Consider the following 17954-nt stretch of genomic DNA (forward strand, 5'->3'; position numbering starts at 1 on the left):
TGTTTGCAAGGAGAGCCTGTTTCAGAATCAGACTTCCCTCTGAGCTTTCTAATGTTGCTGCCATTGTATCTGCTGAACTGTCCTTAACACTGCTTTCAAGAGCTGCCTTGTTTTGATTTTAGTAAATTACAGGTTTTTTGCCACAAACTTTTCAAGAATTGCGTAAGACATCTTTAAGACATAAGGTTAGGTTACGTAGGTTGGGATGACAAAGTTGGTCAGCTGTGGCCCGTTTCAATTGGAAGCATCTTATTTCCAAGAACAGAGGTACAAGGGAAAAGTCACAGTTCTCTGTGGGGTCTGAGTAGCCACAAATACAGTAATGTGCTGCCATCTGAGCAATTACCTCTTGCTGCTTGCTCATTCACTGTAAAGATGGCTGGATAAATGAACATGCAGGAGGGTAGTGTTCTAGTTGAATACGTATAGACCGTAGAAATGAAAATTAAATTGAAGATTGAGCAAGCAGTTTGCTTTTTTTTTTTTAATTATTTTTTTCACTACAACTTCAGAAACTTTAGGATTAGCATTCAGGAATAACGCAAGAAGCAAGTTAACTACACAGTGATATCTTATTAGTAAGTTGTTGACATTTCTGTCTTTTTCAGCATTTGAAGATGCATTGCTAAAACTGAAGCAACTGGAGGCAGAGTGCAGCAGCCCTGTGCCAGCTGACCGTCCCAACATAAACATAAACTTGCAGGTACTTGGGCACCCTTCCTGGCAGAGTCACTTATTTTTTTCCAGATAATTCTGAAAAGTCTTGTGCTTAAATTGGTCTTTTTGCAAGGTTTTTAAGAACATGAGTAATATTGGGGAATAAAGCAAATACAAATGTTTTGTTGTATATAAACCTCTGCATGATAGGGCAGTGAGATAAAGATGATGAGGCAGAAGTGAACACACACATGCAGACTGCAGCCTGGTGGAATTTTTTAAAATCTGTGTGAGCAAAAAGTATGAACACTTGAAATGTTTCTCTGTTGTTTTGTGTTGTTTTTTTTTTTTTTCTTTTCTTGTAGGTTGCTAACTGTACAATGTTGTATCATTCATCTTGTTTTAAAGGGGTGAGCGTTTTTTGTAATGTTTTTCAGTTGCATTCCATAACCTTTCCAGAACTTTGTTTTGATGTTTTGTTTTGAGGCAAGTTTGCTGCTGGTCAGTCCTTTCTGTTAAGTAACTGGTTCTTACCAGCTCTCAGGAGGTGTTAGTGGAGGTTGTGATGTGTGTTTACACAGAGAGGAGTGATGGTTCAGTGCCCTGAACCATCTGAACCACGTCAGTGGTTCAGTGCTCAGGGAGAGGGGCTTCTAACCTTACTTCTCTTTGATTTTCCTTCCCTGGCTACCCTCGTTCCTCTGTCGCCTACAGTAATTGTTGGATGTTTTAATGAACCAATGTAATCTATGAAGTGACAATGTATAAACTATTTTTTAACCTTTTTTGTTTTTGAAATATTTTCCTTCTCCTCACTTTTTCTTCTAAAGTTGTGAATGAAATAGACTCATGAAGGAGGGGGTGTCAAAGAAATGCAAGAGCTGTAATGAAAATGAGTAATGTTAACCAGAAAGGTCAGAGAACACAGGGTCCTCCCTTACAGCAGCAGAGAATTTTGATAAATTCACTGGTTGTCAAACAACTGGACCCACACAGGACATGCTTTGCAGTAAAGCCAGGGCATGCAACTATGGTTTCTAAAACTCTAGCATATTGAAAAGTACTTAAATTGAACAGATCAGATTCTGGATTTAAAAAAACTGGGATTTAGTTTTCCCTCCAGGCTTGACTGTGAATAAATCATGTGTTAAAAAGAAGAAAAAAAAAAAAAGACAACTTAATCTGCTTCTCCTACATTAAAACTTTAGATGCTTTATTGCATTTTGAACAAGCAGAGAGAGTAAAGCAATCTGCAATACTAAGTCTGTTTGCACTACCCTACTGTTTGGGGGAGGCCTGAGGATTCATCTGCCTTTTGGTGAAGTTGGTATGACTTATTCCAGCAATGATAAAATAAAACAGGTTCTGAGAGGGTTTTCTAGCAGTGTGTGCTGGGGTAAGCCTGTTCCTAGGCACTTGCTTGCCCCCCTTATGTAAGAAAAGGCTAGTGTTTTGGTGTACTTTTTGCTGCAGGCTGTTGTGCTCAAGTCCCCTTTAAGGAGTGATGTCAGGGGTGCCTTGTGTACCTTTCTGCTTGGTGACTGCATTACAAAGATTACAGAGTCTCTAAGAAGATTAGTCAGTAGCCCGTAGGTCCTGTTATGCCAAAACACTGCATAAACTACAGCAGAAAATACCGCTTATTGCAGAATATTTTCTCCTGTTGAGCTCCATTTGAGTTCAAACTGAGAGAAAAAAAAAACAAAAACATCTAGGAGGTTAAACGGAGAGAATGGAGCAGAATTGTATTAGTGCTTTTTAAATCATAGCTGCAATATAGTAAGCGAGATAAGATTCCTGTAACAAGCTAATCTAACAAGCAGATGCCAATCCAGCACATTCACAGTTATCCAGCTGCCATGTGAGGTGCCGAATAACTTTGGATAATAAAGGTTACAGATGCTGGGGTGATAAGACCCTGATGAGAGAGCAAGAACATCTGCTTAACTGTGAGAAATAGGAGGTGTATGGATGAACAGTATGCAATTTGATTCTTTCTTTGGAGAACAAAGACTTAGCAGCTTTCAGGAAGGAAGTTTAAATTGTTTTATGAAAATTTAAAAGGGCATATAAGTGATTTTCTTCAGGTAGAAAAGATTTAACAGCTTTTCAGCCTATGATGTAATTTATCAAGAGGTGACTTGAGAGCGTTTGTTTAAAAAGGTAGGCAGATTAGAGACTGTCTCTGTGTGCTTCAAACTGCAAAGGCAAGTAGGTTATTGTAGTGCCAAATGAGCATCTCCCAGCTGCGACTAGAGATAAAGGCTAATGGTTTGGAAGTGTGTCCTGAAAGAGTGACCTAAGAACAACTACTGAAAATGCCTTATTTCCCTGACTTTGAAGTCTGCTTAATTTATACATGTATTTTTTAATTTCCATACATGGGTTTTGTTTGTTGTGTTTTTATTGTTATTCTTTCTTTTTTTTTTTTTTACATAATGTGTATATTGGCTGTCCTGCACCTAGTTCCACTGTTAACCTACTCATAAAAAGAGGTGTTTATGGCATCTTCTGCCTGGAAAAAATGGGACAATGCATCACAGTTGGCTGGAATGCGCCAACTAAAACCTTGCAGTGTGCTTAGATCCTGGAGTTTGCTGTTACTTCAGATGAATGCAGTGTTAAGTGTTCTGTCTGGCAGTGCATAATTACAAATTTCAGCATTGTTCATCTCCCTTAAGTTTTACTAGTGCATAAGATACCGACCTATGTAGAAACAGTTGCAGTGCACAAAAGGGTTGGTGAAGTGCATCGAAGGGAAAGCGTTAGTTCTCTGCTTCTGAAAGCAGAGCTGCGTCTTGAATTTCGTGACGCAATCAAATGCCAATGAACTGCTCACTCCAGCTCTGTTCATTAAAAATCTTGAACTTTTTGTCAGGGGTCAAAGATGGCTTGCCAGCATCATCTTTACATAATTCTATACTTGCAGACACTCCTGACTGATTTATTTGATAAGGAAATATTTATACTGTATCCGTGCCCTTTTAGAGAGGGAGAAATCTTTCTAGAATGAGAACTGGGAAGTGTGGAATGAATGGCTTCATTCTTCACAGCTGCTCTCTGCCAAAATCTGCTGGATGGAAGAATACAACTTTGTTGTTTCCAAGCTTTCCCTAGTACAGTGACCAGATCTGACAAAAGGGAACAAAAAGTCCTTAAATACACTGAGCTCTCTGCTTTCATCAGTTTCTGAAGTGGACTTATCCTGCAGTCAAAACATGAAGCTAAAGTACAAATATAGTTTGCCTAGTACATGGAAACAATAGAAATTCATAATGAGCTAGGATATTGACAAGCTCTAGCAGCTTTACTGTTCTATGTGGATAACTCAATGTCTTGTAAATCAGACCTCTTGAGGCCATCTTATCATGTGTCAAATGCTTTTCCTTCTAGCTTCAAGCTCTTTCTGTGAAATGGCAAAACACCATTGCCTTTTTTAAGCACAAAACTGAAATGACTGAAAAAAATGTATCTTTAGTATTGATGGAGATATTGCTGTGGTGATGTGGAACTTACATTTTTGAGTACATTAAAATAGCTCTTAATAATACTAACCTTTTCAAAAGTTGGGAATGTAATTGCTAATAGACTAGCATGGCGCAATTAAATTGGTTGTTCAGATGGAGGAAAGTGAGAGGAACCACAAAATGGTGCTTAAAGCATGCGTATGCTGATGTTCTCAGTTAAAACAATCAAATTTACTATTTCATTGGTACTGGAACAGTGCCTTAGAAATTCTTTCCAGTGTAAGGATTTATCACAGTTGGGTACCTTGACCGTACGGATCCTAATAATTCAGTTTTAATTATTCCAGGCTTCTGGCAATTCCAGCAGTTTCTGTAAAATGAACAACACTTTAAATGCTCAATAAATAATTTTGTTAGTCCTCATGAATTATGCGAATGTGTATCTTTTAATATTTGCAAGCAGTAGCCATCAGTAAGACAGGTGGTTGTTCCTTGTGCCTTTTTACATTGACAGTGATTCTTCAAGATTTTGCAAAGTTCTGTATTCACTGCTGAGTGCAGCCAATGTTTTTAAGTGTGTTCTCCTTTAGGTAAGTCTCCTAAGTTCCTATTTGGATGCCCCAAAAGGTAGTTTAGAGGGAGACAAGAAGGGGAAATGTTTTTCTCCTCCCTAAATACTGGAATCTAGACGTTCTATTTTCTATTTCCACTTAATCAGAAAAAAAAAAAAAAGTGAAAAGTGGATAGAGATCTGTGTGAGGAACAGGTATCCTTCACCTTCTATTTTTAACTTCTGCCCTGCACTCTATGCAATGGGACTCATTCCTGCTGGGCACATTACATTTCATGCAAGTAGCAGGCTGGTGCCTGCTGCAGTGCATGCTGCAGGAGCTGCTGGTGGAGCAGCCTCAGCCAGCGAGTGGCATATGGTGAGGAGAGCAGGGCTCTGTCTCCCCCTGCTGAGTCATACCCTGAGAAGAAAGGTCACAAGGTTTAGTTTCCACTCAGTTAATTAACTTCTGTCACTAATCAAATAGCAATTAGTAGATTGAATGCTTAATTAACATTTTATAATTAAGAAATGCAATTCACATAATGCAATATTCTCTATTGAAAAGGTATCTCGTTTTTAATTGTCCTCCTAAAGTATCTGCCTGCCAATTTATTCTGATATAATTAGTGATGGGAGAGGGAGCTAATAGCACATTAAAGCGTTGTCCTAATTTATAAGCAGATTTTAAGGTAAAAATCTTCCCAACTTGGTTTTGAAAATGAATTATCAATTTACAGTTAGGCTATAACAATATAATACAATGGCTGCTGTATTGATCTCAGATCAGTAAGCTGCTACGTTTTGAGGGTCCACTGCTGCTCAGTTCTTCCACACTGTATTTTTAGCACAGCTTTTGGCATCTCTACTTTTAAGCATTGTGCTTTTTCCTGCTTTGTTTTGCTCTGAATTTCCAACTAAGTTTTGAAATGAGGAGATTGTTTTTCATTTCGGTATAACCATTGCTTTTCCTCTCACTTGGAGCCTTGTTGTTATTAATAAATTCCAGTCCAGGATCTTCATGTGGGAACTGCTTCTAACAAAGGTTTTTTTATGTCCAGGATGAAGTGGTAAAGCTGACAGATAAATGTCTTAACAATGCAATTGAGAGCCCAGTAGCAGCAGCAGCATGGCTTCCAGCAGATATGAAAAGCAATATCCTGAAGGCCCAGGCAGAAGCAGGTCACAAGGTAAATACTCTAGAGATAAGGACTACAATGTTCTCAAATATTTTTTCTTTTTAGAACTGGTTGTGAGGGGAGTACCATTAATAATGTTCAGAAGATGCCCTTTTTCACTGTTTGACTCTGCAATTGCCTGGTATTGAAGAAGGTGCTTTGCAAATAAGGGTGCTCCAGGAGCTGAGGACCAAAGAGTGGCAGAGTAAGAGAGCCTTTCTTCACAGTAGTCCAGTGTTGGAATGGCTTGCCCAGGGAGGAATTGCAGTCCCTGTTAACACTTAAAATGTAGATGGGTAAGGCCTTGAACAAACTAATCGACCTTTACATTTGGCCTTAATTTGAACCAGATAACATCCAAAGGATCCCTTCTAATCAAAAAATATTCTACAGTTCAGTGAATAAGGCTATGCTTCTAGCATGTTCTAGTAAATTTCGTAGCAAATAATGGCTTTTTTTTTTTTTTTGGCTACATTAATGAATTATTTACACTGAAGTTTTCACACTGAATTGATGTTTTAAGTCTTTGAGCAGTAAGTAAACATCACAGTTTCATGCTGGGAGGGAGACTCTTGGCTTTTTTCTGAATCTCTGAACTGGTATCAGAAATGGGAACAGATATCAGAAATGCGTATTTTTGTTGTTTTTTTCTCTTAGGCTGTGAGAGAAGACAACCTGGCAGGTACCAAGAATTCCATTATTCAGGATGCTGCTGCCAGGTACTGTATAGATTTGGAAGAAAAGTGCAATCTAGTTATCCAAGTACAGCACTGAGAACATGGAGTTATGGAGTCTCAGTGTTCAATGTGATTTTGCAGTAACTCAGTGATCATTGCATTTTACCTTGTCATAGTGTAGTTTAACCTGGTAAGCATGAAGTGTTTTTAAAATGAAAGCCAGCAAAAACTATATTTGCAAAGCTTTGACATGTACAAGGTAAACCAAATAATCTTACTTTTTTCTCCCATACTTCAGTTTGATAAACATTGTTCCACTGGCAGCCTTGACCACTGCAGTTATTTCTGACATAAACAACTTCAGTGTGAGGAGTGGGGAAGTATCTGTTTACAGTAGCTGTTTTTCAATGGAGATAAAAATCTGTGTACAGAAATGTGTCGCAGCTGATTCCTGTGAATTACTGAATCTCATATGATCATTAGTTTTAGCTGAATTTCAGGCAATGAAAAACTAAGTGTTGCATGTCATAACTATGTAATATCTTGACCTTTTGTGAAGATAAGCATGTATCAGACTTCAAAGAACACAAGGCAATATATTGAGTAAAATGTGCATCTAGCAATTTCAAAACTGTGCTGTAGCAAGTGAAGAGCTTTCAGTGAAAGTTTGTACCTTTCTGTTTGGTTTTGTTTTTTATTGCACCAGGAACATTATCCCCTCAGGCAAAACACCAAGTAGCTCCCCAGCAACCAGTCCAATATTTCAAGAACCAAAAGAGCTCCTGAAAATAACCCCTGCCTCAAACACCTTCATTCTGTAAGTGATTCATGAGAAAAATCTTGCTGGGATGAGAACCATGTAGAATTTATTATGAAACAGGCTTGAAAAGATGAGGAAAAGCGCTGAGCAGTTAGGGTATATCTAACTAAACAGGTTTATAGATGCATCTTTAAGTAGTGTTGCAACAGTCAATCAGTGTAGGCCAGGCCTCAGGGTGAGCATGCTATCAAGCAGTAAGCTTGTCTCTCATCTTTTGAAATGACTGAAATACCTGACATCCCCTGGCTCCAAGTGGGGAGATAAGAGGATAGCAGGGAAGACTTCAGTCCTGTGTAGACAAATTAGAAATAAGCACTGAAAAAGCTGCTGAAGATTGAAGGTACTGATACTGTCCAGTCTATAGGACACTGGCTACATCTACTGATGAGAATTGTTTTCTCCTTCCAGTAATGCATCAAATGAGGATAGTGCTGCCTCTAGCCATGAAGAGTTGTTGATTCCAACTAGTCTGGCTCCAGAAGAGGAGGCTGCTGTTTCAAAGGTATCACCACCACCTGTCAGCCTGGAAGGTTTCTGTGTGTTGCATTCTGAGCTACTGATGCCCTCAGGCAGCCACAACAGACCTTACTGCATGCCTGTCATAACACAGTGAATACCAGTCACTGGTGAATACCAAAGACTGCTTTCTGGAGCAGAGACAGAAACTGTATACATTGCTCTGAAGGATGTATGACTCCTGTCAGATTCTTTGCCTGGCACTTGTTTTTCTAAGCTGGTTGGACGTGTTTCTCACTTTTCATTTTTTCTTTCGGGGAGCCATTTATATCCCAATAATTTGGTGCTCTGGGGAAGAGAGCGCAGGGTTGAAATTCTGACTTACGCAGTTTCTGTCAAAAAAAACACGGAGGGAAAGGTTTAAATTGAAATGTTCAGTTGCTGTATTTTGGTTGCCTTAAGGGTAAGGTAGTCTTTTTTTTTTTTTTTTTTCTATAAATGGACTCTGTGAAACACACGTAACAATCTGTGCAGCACTCAGGGATCAACTTTTATTTGTCTCTTTCCAAAACAAAAGGTGAGCCCAAATTGGACTTGCCTATTATTAGTTCAGCAGGCGGAGGGGTTAATCTGGAAAACTCTAAAGCAACACACCCTTTATCTGTCATCTCTCTAAACAAGTATTATGTAATTTATTCCACTGAACAATTAATCACCTTCATCTTCTGAGTTCAGATACTCACCTTGCAGACCTCACTGACCTTTTTGTCAAATGGTGCAATACTTCATCTTTGCACAGGAAAAAAGGGCAGTTTAACAGCTTACATGGCAATGACATTACTTTCAGCATATTATGGAGGAAAAGTGAAATAAAATATCATTTAAAAAAAATAAAAAATCACATGACAAGATTGTAGAAAACAGGCCTGGTGAATGGCAGTGTTCATTAAGGACACCGGTGCATAATGCAGGAAGCCACTAGAGTATTCAGCAAACCTATCTATTTACTATGGGGAATTCAATTCAAAACTGATTTATTCCATAGAGCACTCCAGATGACCAGGACGTTTCCTTAACATCACTGACAGAGAATCTAATTGACTTTACAGAAGCCACACCTCGGGTAAATGTATTTCAAAACCAAACTTCTTCCCTCCCACGTACAATGGTTTTTACTCATAAACTCTGTTCTGGCTTTAGTATCTGTCCACCAGGCTTGGACCTGCTGCAGTGGAGTGAAGTGGTGGTTCACCTGGGTCACTGCACGTGTCACCTGCCTTTTAGGGTGGATGGTATAAGGCTGTATAAATTTGTAAGGGAAGTGAAGCAACCTGAATTGTTTTCAAGAATTACCTTGTATCTGTGTTACAACAGCCTTTAGTCTTATTTTAGTATGATGCAAGTGCCAGCCTGCTTTATCAGACTTCTAGATATATAGAGTACCTTATATGTATATGGCTGTGCAGCTATATATGCACACGTTATATACATACACACACAATATATTTAGATGTGCATATATATAAAAAATTGAAAAATATTTTAATGCAAATAACTTTTTAATGCAAAGTTTTTAATACAAATAAATGCTTTTATATTGAAATAAATTTTAAAAAATGCACTGGGGAAAAATGAGCTATACTGTGGGCACTGAAGCAAAAGGGAAGGAGTAGGACCATAAACTGTTCACAGAAGTGTACTTTCAGTTAACCATGTCCTCAAAGCAGAAAATAATAATGGGTTCAGTTGCCTTTTTGAAGGGAGCTCTATGCTGAAACTGTTTTCAGTGAGTTTCTGTGAGTGAGCAGGTGTTAGCCATATGCTGTGTGGATGTGAATTACCTTTTTGTATGAAGTCACTTCACCTATAGCTAATCACTAGCATGGTTCAAAGATCTCTTCTATAGGGTAGCCGATTCTGACTGGTGATTTACAAATATCTGATATTGTTTTAGGTGGGCATTATTATTTCAGGAATGTTCTCTGTTACTTCTATCCTTTTCTAATGAGCTTTCGTTTGTTTTCTGTAGGTGTCTCCCCAGCCCACGATAACACCGAGGTGGATAGTGCCAGTGAGTTATTGAACCATTCCTTAACAATTTGATATGAAGCATTTAAGAGGCAAATTTAAAAAGAGAGAGAGAGAAAGTTTTTGTCATGATTAAAAAATGGGACCTTGAATAAAATACAGTAATTTGTGTTAATTTGAAAGCCCATGCAGTAATGCAGCAGCCCAAAGCTGAAGCAAACCAATCCAGGTTGATACTCAGATATCCTGTTAATACTTAAACTCCGCTTTTACTTTGTTTACTACAGGTAAATGTCATGAAGTTTCTTGAAGCACTTGCATTTAGTGATGCCCACCCTAGAACTTAATGAATCTTAGTTTTCTGTTGTATTATGTCTTGTGCTAGCAGGTTTTTATTTTAGTTCCCTGTTTTTCTTCCCAATTCAGACTGGACTGATTTCCAATGGGCCTTTGGGAAATGATGTTGCCTTAGCTCTGAAAGCAATGGAAGGCAGCACAGAGGCTCTGTTGCCATCAGCTGGACTACCACCATCCCAGCAGACATCTGAAGTCCTTGCAAGGTAAGTTCCCAGCCTTCACATCAGAAGTATGCATGTGGAGAGGAACTGTGTGCTCTTGCTACTTCCATTTCAATACTTAAAGTTAGCAGTGACAACCAGGTCTTTCAGTGAATCCCTGAACAAAGGGAAAGCTTCAGTGGGCAGGATGTGGATGGCAATGATCCTACTTACTGCACTACTGGAACTTGGTTTGGTCTGCCCTTCTGGTTGTCCATTGGAAAGGTTTACACATTGGTTTTGTTAGATTATGAAAGAACAGGTATTAATACTCTATGAATGATACTCATCTCTTAGTTTTGCTCCCAGCAATATCTTTTGCTTTTTAAATCCCTTATGGAAGATCTTTTTGTAGGAATGTATCCACAGAGCCTCATTTTTCTCTTTTAGCCCTGTCACTGAGGATTCTACAATAAGGACGAAATGTTTACTCACCACTGAACTCTAGAAGAAGGAGTTTCTGCACTTCCCATCTTGTAAAAACTCCAGTCTTCTACAAGCAGCTGTTTTGAAAAACTTGCTTGGGATCAAACTCTTGCTGAATGAGACAGAAGCAGCCAGCTGGTTTGCTAGGATCCAGGAAGAGACTTCCACATTTATTGAAATCTAACTGGAATTATAATTTGAACCGGAATATAAAACCACATGAAAATCTGATGTTCTCCTTAGGAGAAGTGAATACCACACTGGAGCTAGTTCTGAACATGCGGAACAAAATCTACTTGTGTTCCACTCACACTAGATTTAGTCTTTCTTACCCTGTGCTGCCTCTGAAGTGTTAATGGCAAGTGATCACTGTGATGTTAGCTATATAGTGTTTGAACACCACATCCCTGACCTTTTTAGAGTATTATTGGGAAGATTAGAAGAACTTGTAGGGCCATCTTGTGGCCATACTTTATATGGTAGTTCACGGTAGTGATGACTATTTGATACAGCCAAGGTAATTTTCTTCTGTGTGATTAATCCCACTGGTTTTCCTTTGTTTTAACAACGCATATGCTCCTTTTTGGCCTTAAAGACCTTAATAATCTTTGCACCTCTTGTTACAGTACTTGGAAGGAATGAAAATCTAGTCCATCTGTGACCAACTACTTTTGACTGGATTTGAGCTGCTCATTGCAATCAGGAGAAGGAAAATTAACCTGCCAAACAACTTTTAGCATTAGCAGATTACAGCAGAGGTCCCACATTTTTTTGACACTGGTTACTTTATTTTCTGTGTGACCCAAGTACATGCATTTAGGCTATAGATATGGGGGGTTGTTTTAAATGCTGAAGCAGTGAAGGTATGAGTACAGCTTACTTCAGGAATTGCTTTGAGGTTAGTTCTGTTGCCATTCAGGACTAGGAAGGAAAAGACTTTTCTTATTTGTATTCATATTGTTCCTAGATGTTGTTTCCAGATGCTGTGAGATGCTTACCAGGCATGTTATGGCATGACAGCGCAACCAGGTCAGTTCTTACCACCTTGAGTCCTGTTCCAGTTGTATATTTTGAGCAAAGAATAGAAAGAGTACGGTGAAAGTAGGAGAAAAAGTCAAAACATTCCCAAAAGTAGTTCACCTGCTTCCTCTAGAAGGAAAGCAGGGTTCTTGCAAGAGCATGCTCCACAGTGCTGGTGAAGACCTTTCAGTGCTCAGGTGAAGTACAGGATACAATATTTACAGTTTGAAGAGATCATTTGAGTCCCAGGCAGCAGGATCCCCACATGAAGGTGTAGAGGTGAGAGCACATGGACACTGGAAATGTATCCTGTGAAAATGTCAATGCAGAGTTAGAGGAAGGAGAAGTGTAGAAGCCTAATGACGAATTCCATACCTCCAAACAGGGAAGCACAGGTGAAACTACTGGGATCCTTCCTTCTCAGGAAGAGGTTTGTACGTATGACTGGGGTTGGAGGTTGTTTTCTGCGTAGTGCTGCTGTTTATAAATATTTATATACATGTGGTTCTTAGAAACAATTTTAAATGTGAAAGTTAGTTTGAAACTTGTACGTACAACTTCCTTTCTGCGCACCTGCTGCGTGCACGTCTCTCAGTGTGGACAAAGATTTGGACCAAACCACTGTGGGTTGTGCAGGTAAGCTGGTGTCCTACTAGGCTGCTTCTTTCAGACTAAGGTATGTCCTGGAAGTTCTTACTGCTGTTTTTGTACTTGTTTGTAAGATGCTGACTGAGCGTTTTAAGGAAGAAACCACTTAGCATTTACATGGCCAACTGCCACTCCTCAAAGCCCCAGAGGCCTTAATAAAGAAACACAGAAACCATTGGGAGCAATTCGGACTGACATGGCAGAGTGACACTCTGCAGACAATGATTTGCAGCCACTTCCTGGAGAACCCTGAGCTGAAATTGATGGCAGGTGCTCCAGGCATGCTCTGCACTCAGTGCTGCCAGCCAGAGCAGAGCTACTGTTTGGGACCGGGCAGCATGTTTCTGATCCCCGGTGTCCACCTGTCATTGTTGCTTCCAGTTGAGCGTTAGCTTTTATATTTTAAGTCTGAGCCTTATTGTGTATTAAAACGTAGAAGATTCCCGATTCAAATATCAAATGTCTGAGTGTGGATTAATAGAGTTGCCAGAAAAGTTCCTGCAGGAAAAGGGAAGCTATGGCTGCAACAGTCTGCTTCCTGCACAAAGCCAGGACTGTGTGGGGAAACTTGGCACTTGCTATTGATCTGTTTGCTCAGCAGCTGAGCTGGCATTCGCCAGCTACATGTGTTGGTTTTGTAAATAGACAGAATGCAGTAGCATTCTCTTTAAGGCATGTTTGATATTTGACTCTTCCCATTGGGTTCAGGAGCTCTGTGAACTGTTAGCTTGAATTTCTCCCAAAAGTAAAATAACAGAAGTTTACAGTTTCACAGCGTTGTGTGCTAAATACCATCCTTAGATTCCTCCCAAGCAATCACATACAGCAAATAACAAGTAAATAACACATGTGGTGAATGCGTCCCCCTAAAATCTAAGTGGTTCCAAGTAGCCAACTGTTTACTGTCAGCATGGCTGGGGTGGTGGTGGTCGAGGGGGGATGTTGTATTTAAACACACACAGGAAAATTTCAAAGAGGCAAGGCTTCCGTCAATTTCCAATGGCCTAATACTTAAAAATTCAATAATATCTACTGTTACATTGGGGATTTGCAATTTCTAGTAGATTTGAGACTGCAAACCCAATTCTTCCCAGTGACATCTGGGAAAATACTCCATTTAACTCAACGTAGCTTATTTAGCTATTCCAATTGTTTATACAGGGAGCCCGAGGAGACTTAGGCACCACAGTAATGTGATCTAAATAGGCACGTAGTTTGGAGTCTGAGCATCCTGTAGTTTTGCATCACTGTTTTGCTTTAAAACTGTAGGTGTTGTGTGGTACCATGACTGGCTACCAGGTAATGCAGCCTTACTCATCACTTAGATATTATCAAACACAAATAGATACAGTAGTACCTGCAGCTGATGTTATAAAGTATTGATTAATGCCAGCATGCTATTGAGAAAAACAGATATCTGAACGTTGCTACTCTATTGATTAGCTATAAGTCCAGCCGCACTCTAAAAGGTTATTTTTTGGTATTTATTTAAAGAGTTTTATAAACAAAACTTCTGTGTTAATCTGACGTTTGGCTGTTGGCGGGTCTGCCAACCACTTAGAGGCTTTGAGAGTTGAAAAGAATGAAGGGATACAGCCACATGTGTGGTGCAGCCATTTAGAAAAAGCCAGCTCCTTGATTTTTTTATACAATATATTTAACAAAAAAGTGTTTTTTTTTTTGTTTGTTTGTTTTTAACTGAAGAAAGTTATCACCCACTGACTTACTAATGCGTATTCCAGCCTCTGCTTACTGTCTTTGTACCCTTTTGCTGTGTGCATGCAGTGCTGATCAGGGATGGATGCTTTTTCACTCTGTAGTCAAAGAGTGAAAACTTACATGAAAAACTGAAAAGTGATTGTACACCATAAAAGATTTTGCAGAAATTTTAACATTTTAAAAATAACAAAAGAAAAAAAAAAAAGAGGGGAAAAAACACACAACACTGTATTTCAAAGTGATTAATCTTAAGGAAATGTGGACAGCAGAACCGCATTTCAATGTCACCCATCTAGTCTAACAGGAAGCAACCAGAGGACCTGCATGTGTGAGTAATGGTTCTGTAACTACAAGCTTTTGAAACAGGAATTAAGGTGTGGGACTTCAGGCCCTCTTAGCACTGGAACTAAGGGGATGTCTTCTTTAGTTTTCTTTAGTTCAGTGGTAGGGAAGTCTCATGGTATAAAATAATGCTTTACCTGGTACTCAGCCATGGTTAATGGGTTAGCTTGAACGAATTCAATTTTAAACTGAATTTCCAGGTATGCTTTGTCAAAGACAGCCATATAAATGGTGTGTCTTGGGCTTTTTGGCCACAACTTGGCAAGAAAATGTGCTGCACTGGATGAGGAGCTCAGGTGACCAGTCCAGTTACATTTGGGTCTCTTTCCACAAGCTGTTTCCAGCCCTTGCTTGTTGTCCCTTTGCACCCTGTCTTTGCCACTTTGTTTCTTGAAGCACAGCTGTACTGTTAAGGTCTGCCACAGACAGCACTGGATTTGTTTTTCATGTTGTGAACATGTTCTGGTACAGCCCAAGTCTTGTACAGGTGAAGTGTTAGCAGCTCTATCTCACAGCCAGCTAGCATTTAAAGCTCTGCTGTCTGGGCACAGAGAGTTTGTTAGTTAGAAAGCGGTAGTAAAATTGTGTAGCTGTTAGACGTGGTAGTGTCACAGCTTTCAAATGCAGCTGGACAATCATAACTTTTATACCAAAAAATAATAAAAATCCTTGCTAATGGCCTTTCAGTGGTGTAGGTCTAATCTGCTTGTGTTTGGTCGGAGTTTAGCACCACAGAAATGAGTCCAGAGCCCCTCCGCTGCACTCCAGTGGATGTAGAGTTTGTGTGATTTCGTGAAGTCTGCTGTCGTATGGCACTGAGGAGGGAGGTCTGGGCAGTTGGCACAGCCTGTGGGGAGCAGGGATCTTCCAGATTCTCCTCCTTTGTCCTGCTTGGCCTGAGCACTTTGCTTCCTAAACACACACACGCCCTTACCTATAACTGGACAAACCTATTTTTAAAGTCTGTAAGAGTATTTTTTTAGCTAGATTTTTTTGTTAAAGCCACACTAACTACTGTATTTTTACCTTTTTATATGTAAAGCTCGGTGGTAGGTCACAATGTATAATTTATTTTTTTTTATAAAACAAAGTGCACCCTCTCGCTTCTGTGTCACAAGGATAGTGATGTATGAACTGCTTTAGGCACCGCACTGAGATCTGTATTGAAACTGTACATGGGAACAAGAAGCTGTGATCTGTAGTCCACTCGAACCCAATCTTGAAATGTTTATGCTGTAGTTGTGTCTGAAATACACTACATCAGTGCAAAAGTCTTGCAGAGTCATCTTTTAGCAGCTCCGTGCTATGCTGGTGGTGGACAGGTGGGATGTGAGACCCGGGGCATTGGGGACATGAGACCTGGGACAGGAGCTGGACATTGGGGGCCAGTGGGAAGTCAAAGCCAGGGGCACACGGGGTGCTGGGGCAGCGTGCGGCTCTCTGCAGGAATGTGTTTGTTGGTCTGCACCCTGCGGTCAGTCGGCGGCTTCTGATGGAAGAGACGGGCACCTGGGCTGGAGAGAGACTTGGCAGCTTACTTGGGATGTCAGAACTGCAGGCCACATGAAATTAACCTGCTGTCAACTGGTAACATAAACACCATCTACGCTTAGAGACATTAAAGACTTGCATGCTGTATTCTCAGGTGAACTGAGATCTTCCAGGAAGGCTGTCAGGTGGTCAGCATTTTTGAAAATGATACCAGGTGTGTCCTCCATGTGGACAGAAATGGGTGCCAGTTAGCTGAGGGACCTTGCTTTGCTTTTATTTTCAGCGTTCAGGGGAAAATTTTATGCTTTGAAGTACAGTGGTGCTAATGATTGTTTAAGGAAAACTGTTTCCAAAGCCTGACTTTGATGGAAAGCTGAAGAAGGCAGCAAAGGGCAATCAAGCCATCTGGTTATCATCATTTCTCAGTGATGAAGACACTTAGGGAAGTATCACAAGAAAGTAAAATAAATCCACCTCAATAGCTGAGCTCATAGAAAGTTATTTCCCCATGGCATCATTTTTTCTGTAGGTCAAACTACAATCCCACCAATATGTGACTGAATTGTACTTCAAACCCATTTATAACGCAGAAAAAAAAAATTGGCCTATTTTTTTAAATTAATTTAAAATTAAAAAAACCAATACCCACACTCTTTATTGAATGTCTGTATGAATGTCTGTATGTTAAAAGAAAATCCTTCTGCTGTTCATGCATTTTGATGTTCAGCAACCAAATACTAATTAAAGACGATGAGTTTGAAATATTTGGAGCTGATAGATTTGATTTCATGTGATACATGATTTATGATAAAACAGTACCTCTCGCATCTCATATGAGATGAATCTGAACTGAAAGATGCGTTTTAAGATTACATCAGTTTTTCTCCAGCCACTAGTGGGCATGGGATCTGTGGGACTTGACCTCGTCTGAAGGAAAGTCCTCCAGAACGCACGTAGTGTGAACAGTGGATCATCTGAATGAACTTTTTCGCTCTGTAGATACATTCCTATTATGCCACAGGGCTTCCGAACGTACATATTCTGTGTGACCTTGAGTCACAAAGCTAGCCCTAGCATTACCTAGCAAGGAATTAGCTAGCCTTCTTAACATTTTTGGAGGTGAGAATATTTTGTACTTCTGGAGATCAAATTCTTTAAGACTTCGTAAATTAATGCTTCAAAATAAGTCTTTAAGACTGATGATACCTGCCTTCTGTTCATGTATCCTATATAATAACAGTAAAATGTTTGAAATTCATTTAAGACATTTTCCTGTCCGGTGCGAGAGGACAGCGATGCCGTCCCAGGAGGCACCAAGAAGGAAGACAGATGATGTGAAGAAGCGTCATGGGTGAAGGCAGAGCGCCGGCGGCACAGCAGACAGCAGTGCCCACAGCAGCTCCCGCTCACAGCCCGCAGACACCCATAAGCGGTACGATCGGCACCGCAGTGACACGGGAAACAGGCCGGCCCCTCAAGCACACAGCGAGAGGGGAGCTGGGCCTTCTCCTAGTCACAACGGTGGCGCAAGGCAAAGGCAGGGCCATCAGCCAGCCAGCCGCAAGGAGCACAGGCGTGACCATTGCGCCCAACGCGGTGTGGGACCCAGACATGGCCATCGAGCAGGTGGCAGCGTTGGACCCACGAATGGAAACAAAGCACAGAGTGGCACAGGGCCTGTGTGTGGAAGCGAACGATGTTGTGGTTCGGCACCCCGGCGGGACAGGTCTCCTGATTAAAGGTATCGCATGCGGCCCGGCCGCAGCAAGGACGGGCTCACCCCTCAGCAGCTCCAAGCCGTGCGTTGTCGTTCCCTGAAACCAAACAGCAACTTGGGGCACGGGCCTTCTGACTGCCACGCCGATTGCATGGGGCGAAGGCAGGAACATCGGCCAGGCAGCGGCACGGAGCAGAGGCG

The 17954-nt window shown here is 40.5% G+C and overlaps 1 protein-coding gene across 2 annotated transcripts in view; it reads left to right on the forward strand.

Moving 5' to 3' along the window:
- EPB41L5 (erythrocyte membrane protein band 4.1 like 5) overlaps positions 1–15816 on the forward strand; it is a 53914-nt gene extending 38098 nt beyond the window's left edge. The window contains exons 17-25 of one of the 2 annotated variants that reach the window (XM_068687445.1): positions 609–703; positions 5736–5864; positions 6510–6571; positions 7236–7346; positions 7758–7851; positions 8851–8928; positions 9835–9876; positions 10260–10393; positions 10781–15816. In XM_068687445.1, coding sequence (XP_068543546.1) covers positions 609–703; positions 5736–5864; positions 6510–6571; positions 7236–7346; positions 7758–7851; positions 8851–8928; positions 9835–9876; positions 10260–10393; positions 10781–10838 — 803 coding nt within the window. In that variant the 3' untranslated portion in view covers positions 10839–15816. The remainder of the gene's footprint in view (positions 1–608; positions 704–5735; positions 5865–6509; positions 6572–7235; positions 7347–7757; positions 7852–8850; positions 8929–9834; positions 9877–10259; positions 10394–10780) is intronic. The other variant, XM_068687444.1, reaches the window with a different exon arrangement.
- Positions 15817–17954: the final 2138 nt, after the last annotated feature.

This window comes from Anas acuta, chromosome 6, assembly GCF_963932015.1.
Source record: "Anas acuta chromosome 6, bAnaAcu1.1, whole genome shotgun sequence".
In the NCBI taxonomy this organism is placed as follows: Eukaryota; Metazoa; Chordata; class Aves; order Anseriformes; family Anatidae; genus Anas; species Anas acuta.